Below are 16405 nucleotides of genomic sequence, written 5' to 3'. Positions count from 1 at the left end.
AACATATCTTGGTATTAAGGGGCTTGAATTCAATCTAGAGTCTAACAAAGCTTATGTCATAAGACTAGATCGGGAGTTGAGAAGAGCAAAGATTAATGATCTCAGAGCTGCAATATTTCAAACTGGTGAAGATACTGCAGAGCTTAAAGATGTCAAACGGAGAATGATTGATGAACTCAGATATGCTGAGAAATGTTTGTTGAAGAATTATCTCAGAACAACTCCTGACATCAGAGAGATCAGAAAATGATGAAGCCAAGTCAAAGATCTACAACTACTTAAATTCTGATGTGTATACAGACTAAAGTTGTTATCAGAAGTTGAATTGGTAAAAGCTTTAAGGACTGTAAGTTGTAGTTATCTTGTCTATTTCTCATGCATTTGTACTTAATGTTTTTGACATCATCAAATATCTGTTAAACTTGTATATTTTGATAATTTACAAGTTGGGGGAGATTGTTAGATATATTTGATAATGTCATGGCTAATATGTTTTATGTTTAGATTTCAGATCTTATTTGAACAGAACAAATCAGTACTTAACTGATCAGTACTTATACTGGACGTCAGAACTTAAGGGATATCAGTACTTATGTTATCAGGAGATAAGCATCAGGAGATAGATATCAGAACTTAAGTGCTGAAGGACGATCAGATAAGGACAGTAGCTGATTAAAGTTAAGAAGATCAAGATAAACATAAGAAGAGATATGCATGAAGAAGGAATTCCGTAAAGAATGGAATACTTGGAAGGAAAGATATCTGATTGATATATATTAGGAAGCAGAATTATATTTCATATCAATTAGCGATTATCTTGTAACTGTGTAATATATAAACACAGACATAGGGTTTACACTATAAGTGTTATCATTATCGAGAATATTATTTACTGTAACCCTAGCAGCTCTCGTGATATTTTGTTCATCACTGAGAGATAACAGTTCCAGATTGTAACAGAGTTTATTGTTTCAATAAAGTTTGTTTTCTGTTACATAAGTTCTTGAATTTTGATTTGATTGTAATAAACACTGTATTCACCCCCTCTACAGTGAAAGTGTGACCTAACAGCCTAGAATCACCAAACGAGCTTTGTGTTTGTCAATGGAACCATCAGGCAGGAACTTTGTCTTGTAAATCCATTTACAACCAATGGCATGACAATCTGCTGGCATCTTAGTAACCTCTCAAGTATTGTTTAACTCAAGAGCATCAAGCTCTTGATTTATAGCATTAATTCATTCTTACTTTTGGACAATAATTTTGAAGGATATAGGGTCAGATGTAGAGGTGAGAGCCGAAAGAAAATAGTGAAAAAGAGAAGAGATATCAGTATTCAACAGGGTGGAAATTGCAGAAGCATTATTGGTAGTGACAGAGTCTTTCATCTATACTGATGGAAGATGAGCTCGAGATGATTTTCTAGGTGGTAAAGGTTGAATTTCAGCAGACATAGGAGAGCGTAGAGTAGATACTGAAGGGTTAGGAGAGTGTATAGCAAATGTGTGGCTTGACTCAGTAGAGTCAGAATTGAATTCGGGCATTGGGTTTAAAAAATCAAATTCCTCATATGAGGATGGATCAGGTTGGTAGGATGGTGGTATAGGTGTCATAAAGTTGGTTTTATCAGATGTATGGAAAGGAAAACTCTCATCTTTGAATTGGACGTCTCTGTATACAAAATATTCATTGGTAAGTAGATTATTCAGTTTGTACCACTTTTTAAAAGGAGGATACCCCAGAAAAAGACAATGAGCACCCCTGTGCTCAAATTTATCTGCAGTAGTAACTGGATTAGTGGCAAAAGCCAAACAACCAAATATTTTGAGAATCTGATAGTCAGGTTGATGTTTCAAGATAATCTCATGTGAAGATTTATATTTCAGAAGAGGAGTAGAGATTTGTTTTATGGTGAAATAAGAACCACATTTTGAATAAAATGACTATCTCAAGCTTATACACGCATCCCCTGCTCTGATACCATGATGACTGTACAGTATTTAACGAAGCAGCTGCACAGAAAGTTTTGCAAATAGAAATACGAGGAAGAAAGACGTTTGTAATAGTAATATTCAACATAAGAGCCAATGTTACGAGCATACTACCTTATTTATGATAAGGTAATGATTAGCTGGCTGACAAAATAAGAGAATGCCAACACATCAACACACCATAATGTCAACACACCAACACACCTTATCTCAATAATGACAAAATAGAAAAACAGAAAATAGTTACTCTACATAGTAAATACGACATAAGATTAATATTATTATTGAAAAGTAAAATTCCAATAATTGAAAAGTAAAATTCCAATATTGGCATATTGTTGCTTTCTTCTTTATCAGCAGTGTATCACTTAACCTGGTGTTGTGATTCTTATCCCTCTCTCTGATATTCACAAATCTTTTTTCATGGTTCAAGTTTCACTACATTTTTCATAGTGATATACAGTCCGCTTTAAACTACGAATGTTCAGAAAATGTCGAGTATCATTGGATGATGTGGTTGTGATTGTGAAATTTACATTCGGATTATTTCAGCTATGACAAATGATAAAATAAACTTTATGTGCATGTCTTGCTGCATTTCTGTTTAATTTTTTTTTCTTGCTGAATTTTCGCGGATACGGGTGCGGGGATGCGGATGGGTGCGTAGTGCGGGTATACATGAATTCGGTAAATAAAATAATATGGGAATTCAGGTGCGGGGATACGTCACATATATTATTATAAATATATTATGAAATCTATTAACAAAACTAATAGTTTTATGCAAATTGTATCAAATACATCATATAAGCATCTCTAATACAAGAATTTAAACTAAAATTACTTATATATGTAGTATAAATATTAAAAAATATGTATTTTAGTTGAGAATTTTAAATATCAGAGTATTCTCAATAATCCGAGTATCCGATACGGGGTGCGTGAGGATACGGGGATTCGTTAGGTGACCCAGGAATCCGTGATTCCTAGGAGTAGGCTACTAGGAAAATTATCAAAGGATATTCAGTGTCTTTGAAAATTCAGTGTGCACGCATTCTTTGCTTAGCGCACACTTCACAAGGTAGTTTACTACTCAGCCTGTATTCTAGTGGTGACAGCATAATTTATCTCCCAAGTACCAGGACATAGAGGAGGAAAGTTATCACAATTATCTCTTTGTGAATTTATGTAATATTATCATAACTCAAGAAGTTCAGCAACATACCACGACAGTCAAATACGAATCAAATATTAAAGTTTTGTTATCTATATGTATACCTTTGAAGTAAAGTTGGCAAGGACTAGGCAGCACTAAGCAGTTTCTAGTTCTGAAATGCCAAAAAACTTTTGGTTTATATCAGAGTATACTACCTTGTCGTCACACAGGTATTATTGGACAACGTTTCTCTTGTTCCAGCCGTGATTTTTATGCCCCAGCCGTGATTTTTATGCCCCTCTATTTTAAAGGATTGAGAAGAGTTTACACTTATCATAAGCTCATTTTAAGATTGCCAGATGTTGCTTATACACACAACTGGTCCCTTGCTTAGTTTTAGAGCAGCAAACAAGGAGTTCAGACAGTCAAGTTGATAGGTGAAAAATGGCTCTAACATGAGTTTTACTTATGTTTCAAAATTTCCATGATTTTAGGCCTTTGCAGGAAGATAATAACCAATGTCTTTAAGCTAAATGATTTTGTACTTCACACTAACTTATTGAATTCGCTGCTGCAGGTTTATCAGGACTGTTGAAAGGGGAGGGTGGACAACTAGCTGTAGTCTTTCAAAGTAGACCTTACACACAGGCACAAGTCATACGCTAGAGGAGAGTATAAAGGTTTACTTTATTGAACAAGGTTTTATATTTCTTCCACTCGTCAATTACTTCCTCATTATGCAGTCTTTCCTTCACACTACATACCTCTATGATGTGATAAACAAATTATCTTTTCTTACATGTGTTTCTCTAGGCTGTTCATTTTAGTTTATTCAGTTTACTATTCCATGAAGTCCATCACTTAATGTATACATGTTGTACTAATTACATGGAAAACATGTATAGTGTTTGTGTGGAAGTGCTTGCATCAGTTTACATAACTTGCAATTGTCTATTATAATAATTTTATATACCTGTAGTTTCATTTACCAACTTATTTGCTACCACAGAGGATCTAGCTCTAATTTGTCGATAGCTTCTACACATGGTCCGGTTCTTGCTCTGACAGCTTCCGTATTATCCATAACTTATTATGCCTAGGTACTTAATGGTGATATATAATAAGGTATTATCTAACTAATGTTGAGAAGTACCCGTCTATGTTCCCCAACACCGAAGCTGTTGTCATATGTCAATGATTATAGAATGCTTTTTCTATCTTTAGGTGAATAAATTTACTGACTTTATCACTTCTGATCTTTTGTAACTGATCATAAGTTTGATGTTGCTCATAAGTTTGATGTTGCAGTTTGTTTCCAGATGATGTTACTTGCTTAATTTGTCAAGGAACCTTTCTCCAATCAAATCCAGTGCTACAAAAGCGGTTGCTGAATTCCAAACCCATGCAGATACATGGACTTCTCAAGATTTGCTTACTCAAGAGCAACTTGACGTAGGTTTGGGCTCTGAACATCTTTTTAGTTTCTACACATCAAGCTGACCCTGATTTAATGACTTTAACAGATTGCTCTATGATATTAATCACCTTCCTTTGTGATAACTACCAAAGGTATGACTGATGCATCCTCTTCATTATCAAGGTTTATTTACTAGAGAGCAACTTGATGTAGTTTTGGGTTGTGAACATCCCCCTTCACACGTCAAGCTGACCCTTATTTAATGACTTAACATATTGCCTTATCAATTTAATCACCTTTCATTATGAAAACTCTGAAAGGTTTGGCTGATTAATCCTCTTCATTATCATATGATTCCCGCGTCTATCCCCCCCTCCGGGAGATGAACATAGCATAGACAAAAAAATGGGTTAAACATCAAGTAGGTGAAAATAAAGTAGTCACAAGAAGAGTTGTCTTTGTATTCTTTAGTGTAATTTATTATTCAGATAAGTGTTCTAAATTACAATTGTATCTTCCTAACGGCTCGAAATTTATTAAGACTGTTTGCGAGTTTGTTTTCATATCTAAGTGCTTTCATGTTAGCTTATTCAAGCAATTGGATTCATTAAATCATCTGAGGGTAGATCCCACAAAACGCAATCTGAGTTGAAAATACCTGACCCATCCCTTGTTTCTTTCCCTTCAGATTTTTCTGCGTTATCATCCTTTAGCTGCCCATGCAAGCGACTCTGCTCGTCTCCTGCTGGGCACGTGCTTCCGGTACACTGACTCCATGGAGATCCATCTGCTTCATTCCCAAAAGAGGAAGCTCCGCAATTGAATCCAGAAAGAGATGCGGGGAAAACAAAGCTTGCAGAGGTTGCCCCTTCTGAGTCCCAAGTTTTATATGAAGGTAACTTTTCAGGCTCTTGCACGATGGCCCTCGATAACCCCAGTCTGATCCTATTAATAGTATCATCCTTAACCTCTTCTTTGGTGTTGTTGAAATCAACAGCCAAATTTTCGTTAAGGAATGGTGCTCCACCAGACTGTTGGATCTGGAAATCTATGCGTTTTTTGGTAAGTAGATGAAACATTTCATCTTTAAAGCAGCCCAGAGCTGCTTCTGCCAGATTAGCCACTTGTGGCGGAGCTAGAGTCGTGGCTATTTCTGCCATGAGGTGAGAGAAGGGCTTATGAGTCACTGGATCAATTCCCATCCCTGAAAGTTTCTTCTTGATCTTGGTGTTCCAGTGATTTTTTACATCATTGTCGGTGCGTCCAGGAAGTTGAGCAGCAATTAAGGACCATCTGTTTACCCCCAAATTTTGAAACAAGAAAACTAGGTGAGGTTAGAGGGAAAGACCTGAGCATGCACATGTGCAATTGTGCAATGTGTGTACCAGAGGGATAGCTTTTAGAAGCTAATGAGAAGAGTGCTGCATGCTGAAAAATGACAAGTGATGTACGTACCTGTTGCCAACAACTGAATGGAGCTTGACAATGGCGTGTTCTTCATCAGCTGTAAATTGGCTGTGATTTAGATCAGGGCGAAGATAGTTAGTCCAACGCAGCCTACAACTTTTTCCGCATCTTTGGAGGCCTGTAAATCAACCATTACAAGATTAGAAAGTACTATTCTAGAAAAACAAAATTATAGAAAAAATGTAAGACTGTCTGAGAACCAGCATTCTTGGGTATGAGACGCCAATTGCGGGTGCCATATTGTGCAATGTAGGAAGACAGCTTGTTGTCTTCTTCAGGAGTCCATTGTCCTCTCTTAACATTGTCCTTCTCGCAACAAGGAATGCGTCCCATCTTCTCTTTTAAAGACTTGGATGAGAAAATTGTTTAAGTTTCTGTTGTTAAACTAACCAAGGGCAGTAGATATGTAAATATTTTGGTGAGAATCAATTAATAGAAAACTGGGTTATGGTTTGTTTGCAGTTGGAGGATGAATAAAGTAATAGTAAAAGAGGGGGGGGGGGATATAAATAAGTAGAAGGAGAGAGCAAGGTAAAAACTGTGTAGTCATGCATGGGAGCAGGGGCGAGAAGGGAGATTGTGCATGACTTGATTAAAGAATTCAACGCTACACAGCGTGTGAGAGAGTATGGCTGGTAGCTCACCCACAACACACCTGGTCAACTCTTGTGCGTGCGTGTATCAAAGTGTTTTCTAGGCTGACACTGCAGTTATGTGAAAACCAAATGCAAAGTTGTTTGTTGCCTGCTCCCAACAACAAAATGGGGGTTATTCCGTACAAAACTTCAAGAGAGTACGAGGTTCAATTAGAAAAGATACTGAGATCCTGATTTATAGATTACAAAAAAGGACTTTCAATCTTGAATTGAAGATTAAGAAATGACATGTTCTTGAGTTACACGACAGTCATGTATGCATGCCAAAACATTAATTGAAAATATTGGTTTCTGTTTGTAAAATCAAATGTAGAGTATTATTACAAAAATTTCTAATATGAATTTATAATTATTTTGATATATATTTTTAATTATCTAGCAAATACTCGTGTATATTACAACTCTGACGTGATTCCAAAATGCAAATATACAACTATAATTTCATTTTTCGAGTCTAAGTTGCATGTGTTACATACCATATTTTTATATACCATGCTCTTTCACTTAATACTAAAATTTCATTTAAAATTGGCATTTACATTCGTGTGTACGGATACTGAAATTTATAAATGGTGAGTCACTAAATAATATTAAATAAATTTATTCAGATTAAATTTTTTAATTGAGTCTAAAATACTACATAATACACTTATTTAATCATAAATTAATAAAATAACCACAAATTAATTAAATGACGACAAGTGAAAATGAATAGAAAGTATAATATCTTTTCACAATTTCACATATTACTTATAATATAAAATAAATTTTTAATTATTTCATCAACAGGAGCAACAAATGAGATGATTTTGAAATACAAGCTGAAACAGATCTTTTTATGCAAAAGTTTAAGAATAGAGATCGAGAACTGAAGCACAAGCCTGATCAGATAAGCTGTATTAGTAATAAAAAACTCTTTCCTTGAAAATAATGATGGGTCTCACTTGACACACCATGCATCACACTACCTCCGTTACTGTGCACAGGTTACGGCTTACAAAGTTAAATTAACCGTATAGTAAAATATTTTAAAAGTTATTTTAATTGTCTCTTAATTTTTTTACACATATTTTAAAATATATTAACCGTATAGTAAAAGTTATTATGTTTTTAAAAAAATTGTAAATAAAAGTTCAAGTTATATATTTTATTCAGAAAAAAATCAAAAATTATAATTCTAACTATGTATTCAAAATATGAGTGCAGAAAAATCAAATAACTATTACAAAAAAACAGAACAGTAGTGTTTATGAAACATAACATTCATTTAATACATAACATTAAAATTTTAATTATTTTCACAAAACATTTATTTAAGATAACACTACTATTTTTTTTTGTCACAGATAACACTACTATTAAATGTATTTAAAAAAGTGAAATAGCATTCACATGTTAGGAAGGTACGAAACAACAATTCCTCACCACTCTTTATATGCATGACTACAATTAATCTTTGTCCAGCTCTAGTATCATGTTACATAGCTCTATTTAGAGAAAAAAGTGAAAAATAAATAAAATATACATTGACCAACTACAAACTGTTATATTATATTCTCTTCTTTTCCCCTTTTTGTAAAATATAATATAATATTTGTGTAACAAGATAATGTATTTTTAAAATCAAAAATTATAGGGTGGTGGACCTAAATGTCATTGTGGGTTAAAAATGGCCATAAATATCACTTCAAAATGGTATATTGTGTACTGTTTATGCAAAAGACCTAAAACGGTACTTCGTGTAACATTTTGTCATTTTGAATTTTTTTATGCGCAAAACGGTAGATAAAGTTCCGTTTTTGTACAAAACGCTATATGATGTGTCGTTTTGAGCCAAAACGTTATTTCAACTAACGTTTTGCACATTATAAAAAAATTAAAAATAATAATAAAGTACCAAAACGGCACACAATGTACCGTTTTGCATTAAAAAATAAAACGTTAGACGAAGTACCGTTATGAAGTGACATTTTGGGTCATTGTTTTCAAAAGTGATATTTTGGACCATTTAACATTCAGAAATGACATTTTGGTCCATTGTTCAAGATTATAGGAGTAAAAATCAAACATTACAGGAGTATTTAAAATTTTTTAAAAGGAAGCCATTTAAGAATGTATAAATAATAAAATAATATTTGTTAATCCAATAAACTTTAAAAAACGTAGAAACGGCTTGGAATGTTAATAGAATCTTCAATCTTGGAACTTAAATTTTCATTGATATTGTAAAAGTTAATTTAACAACTTGGAAAAGCATGATGAAAGAAGATAAACTATTTTTGATAAATAAGCAATTTTCCAATATCCTCCTGCTGATCAAGAACAATGTATATATACATATATATATTTTTACATTTATCTATTATAAACATAATATTTATGATATGGACCTGAAACTAGCCTAGAAGCATAATTAATGTTGAATTAGTTAAACCCGATATGGTCCAGTAACGAAGTCCAGTAACGAAGTCCAGTTAATGAGGCCTAAAATATTGATTATTTATTAATTTCATAATTAATAAATAAGGTAATATATAATCTCATTAAGTATATCCCATAAAGGATAAAATTCTTCATTGAGTAGCCACCAAAGCACCCAAACAAATAAGGAATCTGCTTCGTACTTATTAGGACTCCAAAGTCTACTCTAAACCGGAGACTTATTCATCAAGTCTCCTAACCCCGACTCAATTCAAGGACATCCAATATCTATATAGAGGGTCTCACCCCTCTATATATGACTACGTTTTGGCTTGATTCTCTAAATTCACAGAGATACGTAGGCATCTTGTGAAGGCAGATTTAAGCTACGAAACACAAGTGCAAGCATTAAAGGCTCTTAGCTCGCGAACCCTATCAATAAATACCGCAATAATTATAAACTATTTTTTTATCCATAACATTTGTCGCCGTCTGTGGGAAAGCAAAACAACAACCATAATGAACACGGGAGTAGAAACAATGCCCCTGAAAGAACACCGGCTGGGACGACCCAAACAATTTCATCAGTGGTAGAGATACCCCCGCACCCAACCTACGCCTCCACCCAAGGGGGAACCCTGGTGGGAGCACCGAAGCACAGCCTCAAGGGACGAATCCCCCGATTCCTCAAGGGATGAATCCCCGATTTCAGCAGCTACATGCACTTGTGAACCCACAACTCGTTGGGTATGACTATTCAACAATTATGACCACTAACCGCCCTTACGGGATGCCCCTATACCCCGAGGTTGGAGGAAGTGGACACTCCAATCGGAGTGAAGCACAAGGGTGGACACCCCAAGAAATACGTGGTTTGGCTCCTATTTCGGGGGATCAATACTGAAAAAGACTCTGAATCATCGGATGATGATGTGGCTCCGAGAAGGAGGCGTGCTGGTAAAGTACCGATGCGTGATATTAACCAGTGCCCCAGGAGCACTCGAGGGAAGAATCCCCAAGATGTACAGGAGAAGATCAGGGCTCATGAAGCTGAGATCCAAAGGATGAAGCGCGACCTATAGGCGCACCTGACCCCAAGACCCCCAATTGCTCTTAGGCGGAGAGACCCTCCAATCATACACATGGATGGTCCAATACCTAGAAAGGTTGTTTCCGCAAGGGCCGATCCAAGTGATCTTATGCCCCTAGAAGATCCTGATGATCCAACTCCACCATTCACTAAAGAGATAATGAATGCCCACATCTCAAAGAAGTTTAAGATGCCCACTACCAAAGTATATGATGGTACTGGAGTTCCCGCTAATCATGTCAGGACATTCTCTAATGCATTGTTACTACAGCCCGTGAACGATGCTATTAAATGTCGGGTATTTCTCAAACCCTGTCGGGAATGGCTCAAAGGTGGTATAGTCGTTTGCCTCTAAATTCAATTGGGTCCTTCAAAGATTTAAGTCAAGCTTTCATTAAGCAATTCATCAGTGGAAGAGTACATGAGAAAAGTTTGGCATCTCTCATGATCATTGTGCAAGGAAAAAAGGAGTACTTGAGAGATTATCTGAATCGTTTCACAAAGGAAGCCTTGAAGGTCTCTGGTCTTATGGACAAGGTAGCTATGATCTGCAGCAGGGAACTAGAGATGAGTTCTTCAAGATGTCTTTAGCTAAGCGCCCCCTGAAAGTATGTTACAGCTCCAAGATAGGTTAGAAAGTATATCAATGTGGAGGATAGTATGAAGAAGATGGTGGTGAATAACGAGCCCGCTGGTGGCAAGAAGCGAAAAACTGATCTAGAATAAATGCCAAAGACAAGTATCCTAGAACTGAGAAAGACGCTGGTTCAACCCCCGAAGAAGGGGGACCTGGACAAAAGTTCACTGAATATGCTAAGCTGAATGCTCCTAGAAGTCAGATCTTAATGGAAATCGAGAGAGATAGGGATTTTCATTGGCCTAAGCCCTTGAAGGCTGATCTTGTTAAGCTAGATAAGAACAAATATTGTAGATTTCACAAGGATGCTGGTCATGACACTGATGAGTGCCGACAACTAAAGGATGCAATTGAATTCTTTATTCAAAAAGGAAGGATGAGCAAGTATACTGGAAGTGAGGAGAAAGATGAAAAAAATAATAATGGAAGAAGGAATTTCGATGATCGTAAGAGGGATCAAGATGACCAAGGGCAAAACCCTCAACCCGAGGGCCAATGATAAACACCATCTTTGGAGGGCCAACTGCTACTGGATTGTCTAAAAACTCAAGGAAAGCTTATACTAGAGAAGTCATGCATATAGTAGGAGAAGCTCTGAAAAGGTCTAGGACAGAAGTAACAATGGTATTTGATGATTTTGACTTGGAAATGATTAAGTTTCCCCCTGAAGATCCCCTAGGCATAACACCCATTATAGGGAACAATCCAGTGAAAAGAGTCCTTGTAGACAATGGAGCATCTGTGGAAATTTTACTCTATGACACCTTCATAAGGATGGGTTACAATAATTCTCAATTAGCCCCAACTAATATGCCAATATATGGTTTTGCTGAAGTCGAATGCCCCGTGGAAGGGATAATTAAGTTGCCTTTGACTATGGGTCAGGAACCAAGGCAAGCAACACAGATGTTGAACTTTGTAGTGGTAAAGGCTGGTTCAACTTATAATGCAATCATAGGAAGAACGAGAATACATGCTTTTAAGGAAGTCCCCTCTTCTTACCATTCAGTGATGAAGTTTCCTACCCGGAACGGGATTGGATAAGAGAGAGGAGATCAAAAGATGGTAAGGAGTTGTTATGTGGCCTCCCTTAGGGCAGATGGAGTAGGGGGCAGGTCCTACCTATTGAAAACCTGGATATCCGTGAGAATAATGAGAAACAAGGAAAGCCAGCGGAAGACTTGATCTTGGTTCCTTTGGATCCCGGGGACCCTGAAAAAGTAACTTTCATTGGAGCGTCGTTGAAGGAGCCCTTTAGAGGGAAGTTAGTAAGGTTCTTATAAGAGAATAATGATGTGTTCGCATGGTCGGCAGCAGACATGCCCGACATAGACCCGGGATTGATCACCCACAAGTTGAACATAGATCCTAATCGAAAGATCGTGAAGCAGAAGAAAATGAGTTTTTCCCTAGAGAGGAAGGAAACCATCAATCAAGAAGTTGAGAAGCTCTTAGAGGCAGGTTTCATTGAAGAGACACAATTTCCAGAATGGTTAGAAAATCTTATAATGGTAAAGAAGGCTAATAGAAAATGGAGAATATGTGTGGATTTTACTGATCTGAATGATGCATGCCCAAAGGATTGTTTCACACTGCCAATGATAGACACTCTGATAGATGCGACTACATGTCACGAGATGCTAAGATTTATGGATGGATTTAATGGCTACAATCAGATCAAGATGCATAAGGATGACATCCCAAAGGAATCATTCATCACTGATTTTGGTGCTTTTTGTTACCTAGTTATGGCATTTGGTCTCAAGAATGCAGGAGCTACCTATCAAAGGTTGGTGAATAATATTTTTAAAGATCTTATTGGGAAAACTATGAAAGTATACATAGATGACATGTTAGTCAAGAGTCTTGTGAAGGCTGATCACATAACCCACTTGAGGGAAGCTTTTGAGGTTTTGAAGTATCACAAGATGATGTTAAATCCTGCAAAGTGTGCTTTCCCAGTGGGATCTGGAAATTTTTTGGGTTTAATGGTCTCCAAGAGGGGAATTGAAGCAAATCCTGATAAGATAAAGGCCATTTTGGACATGGAGCCTCTGCGGTCTATCAAGGATGTTCAAAAACTCACTGGAAGGGTTGCTGCCTTGGGACGATTTATCTCCAAATCTGAAGACAAGTGCTTTCCATTCTTCAAAGCCTTGAAGAAAGTAAAAGATTTCATATGGACCGAGGAAAGTCAAGTGGCATTCGAAGGATTAAATAAATACATGGTTCAATCCGCGTTGTTGGCCAAACCAGTCATGAATGAAACTTTGTACTTATATTTGGCCGTTTCAGAAAATGCCTTGAGCGCCGTGTTGGTTAAGGAGGAACTTAAATTCCAGAAACCCATATATTATGTCACTAAGATTCTGCACGAAGTTGAGTTGAATTATTCGACTATTGAAAAATTTTCTTTAGCCCTGGTGATGGCCTCAGGGAAGTTGCGTCCTTACTTCCAAGCTCATAAGATTGAGGTACTAACGAATCAGCCTTTGAGAAACATCATTCACATTCCTAAAGCTAGTGGAAGGTTGATTAAGTGGGCCATTGAGCTGGGAAAATTCAACATAAAGTAAAAGCCACGAACGACGATAAAAGCCCAAGACTTAGCTGACTTCGTGGTTGAATATACCATCCCCGACCAAGAAGTCGGGGGTAGGAAGATACTGAACCTCAGGGTATGAAGGATAATGAAGGAAGACAGAACAAGGACAAGGAATTCTGGGTTCTCTATTTTGATGGAGCATCAAAAAGAAATTTGAGTGGAGCATGGCTAGTTTTACAAAGCCTCGATGGATTCTTGATTGAATATGCTATGAAGTTAGATTTCCCAACTATAAATAATGTAGCTGAGTATGAAGCTCTGATAGCTAGCTTTGTCCTAGCAAGGACGTTGAGAGTCAAAAACTTGAAAGTTAGTGGGGACTCGAAACTTGTGGTATCCCAAGTCAAAGGAGAGTTCGAAGCAAGGGATGAAACCATGGAAAAGTATGTACGCCTAGTGAGAGCCGTGATGACTCAGTTTGATGAATGTCATGTTGAGTACATTCTAAGAGAAGAAAATGTTAAGGCCGATGCATTATCCAAATTTGCCTCATCGGAAATAGAAGAAATCTCCGGAAGTGTGTAATTTCGTATTTTGAAAACACGGAGCATAGACGTCAAGCTAGTTTCCCCCATAGGGCTTGAAGGGTCACGGATAGATCCTATTAAGGCTTATCTATAAACTGGATGGTTGCCTAGTGATTTTGTGGAAGCAAGAAAGTTGTATGTACGAGCTCTAAGATATTCTTTGATTGATGGGATTCTTTATAAAAGGTCTTTCATAGTTCCTTAAGGTGTCTCAGGCCGAATAAGGCTCGACTTGATTTGGAGGAAGTACATGAGGGTATATGTGGCCAACACTTGGGGGGGGCAGGGCCTTATCCCACAAAATTACCCGCTTAGGCTTTTATTGGCTAGAAATGATGGTTGACGCCAAAAAATATATGAAAAGATGCGATTGTTGTCAGAAGCATGCCCCTGTAATAAGGCAGCATCCCGAAATGCTTACTTCCATAAACTCCCCAATCTTGTTTGCTATGTGGGGAATGGATATCCTTGGGCCTTTTCCGATGGCTACTTTTCAAAGGAAGTTCTTGATCGTGGCAATTGATTACTTTACGAAGTGGATCGAATCCAAGCCTTTGGCCAAAATTACAACTAAACAAGTTGCCCAATTCCTGTGGGAAAATTTCATGTGCAGATATGGGATTCCCCGAATCTTGGGGACCAATAATGGAACACAGTTCAATAACGAGGAGTTTAAAAAGTATTGAGAAGAGAATGAAATCGAGTTGCGGTTCACTTCTGTTGCACACCCTCAAGCCAACGGACAGGCAGAGGTTACAAATCGGGTTATTTAGATGGACTGAAGAAGAGGATTGAGAAATCCAGGAGTAGTTGGGTGGATGAAATACTTCCAATACTTTAGGCTTAAGGAAACCACATGTAGAGTCACTACAGGAGCAACACCATTTATGTTAGCATACGGGGCAGAAGCAGTTGTATGAGTAGAAATATCACATTCGTCCCCAAGGATCCAAGCATTCCGAGGAAAATGAGGAGGGTCAAAGACTAGCCTTGGATTTAATAGATGAAGTACGAGATGCAGCGCACGCAAAGATTGTGGAATATCAGAAGAAATCCTCTTTTTACTACAACTTGAGGGTGAAAGAGAGATTCTTCAAACAAGGAGATTTAGTCCTAAGGAAGTTGGAAGCTTCTGGAGTAGGGCAAAAAGGAAAGCTCGCCCCAAATTGGGAAGGGCCATACAAAGTTAAGGGCGTTCAAGGAAGAGGGTCTTACAAATTGGAGACCATGGATGAAGAATAAGTACCTCAGACTTGGCATGCTCAAAACTTAAAGATTTATTACATATAGTTCATACTTACTTATTAAAACAGTAACAAGGTTCAAAAGCACCATGAAGCTTTGCTAGCTTAGGGTTTTATATCTCAATTTTAGTAGGATTTGTGTTCTAGCTTGTGATTAACAAGGTCGAACCCATCTTATATAAGGTATTGAAAAACCAAATTATATTCTTGAGTTGAAGTTATTTCAAACTTTGAAGAACCAAGTTATACTTTGTTTACTTAGAAAAATTTATATTGTGATGGACTGAGTAATAGATAGAAAATAAAAGAGAAATTCAGAATTAATATAAAAGTATTTGAAAAGTTAAAGGTAAGGCTATGAAAATCAAGCAAATAAAGCAAGGAAAATAACATAATTAAAACCCCGAATGGTAACAAGGTCAAAGTACAATAAGTTAATACAATAAATCCATGATGGGGCAACAAGAAAAGGAAACTATTCTAAATCCTTAAACAAATCATCATCGTTCCCCCCATCAGTAGTAGTAGGAGGAGGGAGAACATGGTCATCTTCCATAGGAGTAGTGTTTCGGGAAGGAGAAGATGTGGCCTCAACAGAAGTAGTAGGAATGGGAGAAGGTGGAAGATCCTCGAAAGCAGACCCTAGCCCAGGAATAGGAGGCACTGGGTACGCCGCAAGAGTCACCTCTGGAACCTTCTTCCAAATCTCTCCCACAATCTGCTCCCAGCAGGTGGCAAAAGTAACAGGGAAGTTAGCATCGTACTCAGCATTCAGGACCTCCTGAAAGTCCTCCGATGCCATATAGTCTACTATCACTACAACTCGGCCCCTCTGAACATCCAACTCCAGCCTGCGAACTTTCTCCTTCTCCTCGGCTAAATCTCTCTCCACCTCCTAGAAGTGCGTGAAATTGGCCTCTAAAGCCTTGAGGTACCTATCCTTATCCCTCTCGGCGATAGCCCGGCTGGCTCTCACATCTCTCAGGTTATAAAGGGCAGCCTGAAGGTAGGTGTTCATTTGCCAAAAACATGTTTTAGCACAATAAGCTATTTGTATAAAGGAAAAACAAAAATTTTCCTAAAAGAGGGAAGTAGAAGCTTACTAAGCCACTTCCTGGGAACCAAGGCACTCAATCTGAAGATCATCAGAAGACTCCACGATCTCAGCCCGGTCACGAGGTGTAACCACACTCT

The 16405-nt window shown here is 37.3% G+C and overlaps 1 protein-coding gene across 1 annotated transcript; it reads right to left on the bottom strand.

The window, feature by feature from the left end:
• Positions 1-4955: 4955 nt before the first annotated feature.
• LOC141706294 (transcription factor MYB80-like) lies at positions 4956-6500 on the bottom strand. The gene is made up of 3 exons (XM_074509091.1): positions 6232-6500; positions 6020-6149; positions 4956-5857 (listed from the first exon to the last, which is right to left on the bottom strand). Exons 1-3 carry the CDS (start codon positions 6362-6364, stop codon positions 5155-5157), a joined length of 966 nt encoding a protein of 321 aa, XP_074365192.1. The 5' UTR covers positions 6365-6500; the 3' UTR covers positions 4956-5154.
• Between the last annotated feature and the right edge of the window lie 9905 nt (positions 6501-16405).

This window comes from Apium graveolens, chromosome 2, assembly GCF_009905375.1.
Source record: "Apium graveolens cultivar Ventura chromosome 2, ASM990537v1, whole genome shotgun sequence".
NCBI lineage: Eukaryota > Viridiplantae > Streptophyta > Magnoliopsida > Apiales > Apiaceae > Apium > Apium graveolens.
The sequence above is the reverse complement of the archived record's forward strand: the minus strand, read 5'-3'. Positions and strand labels throughout refer to the sequence as shown.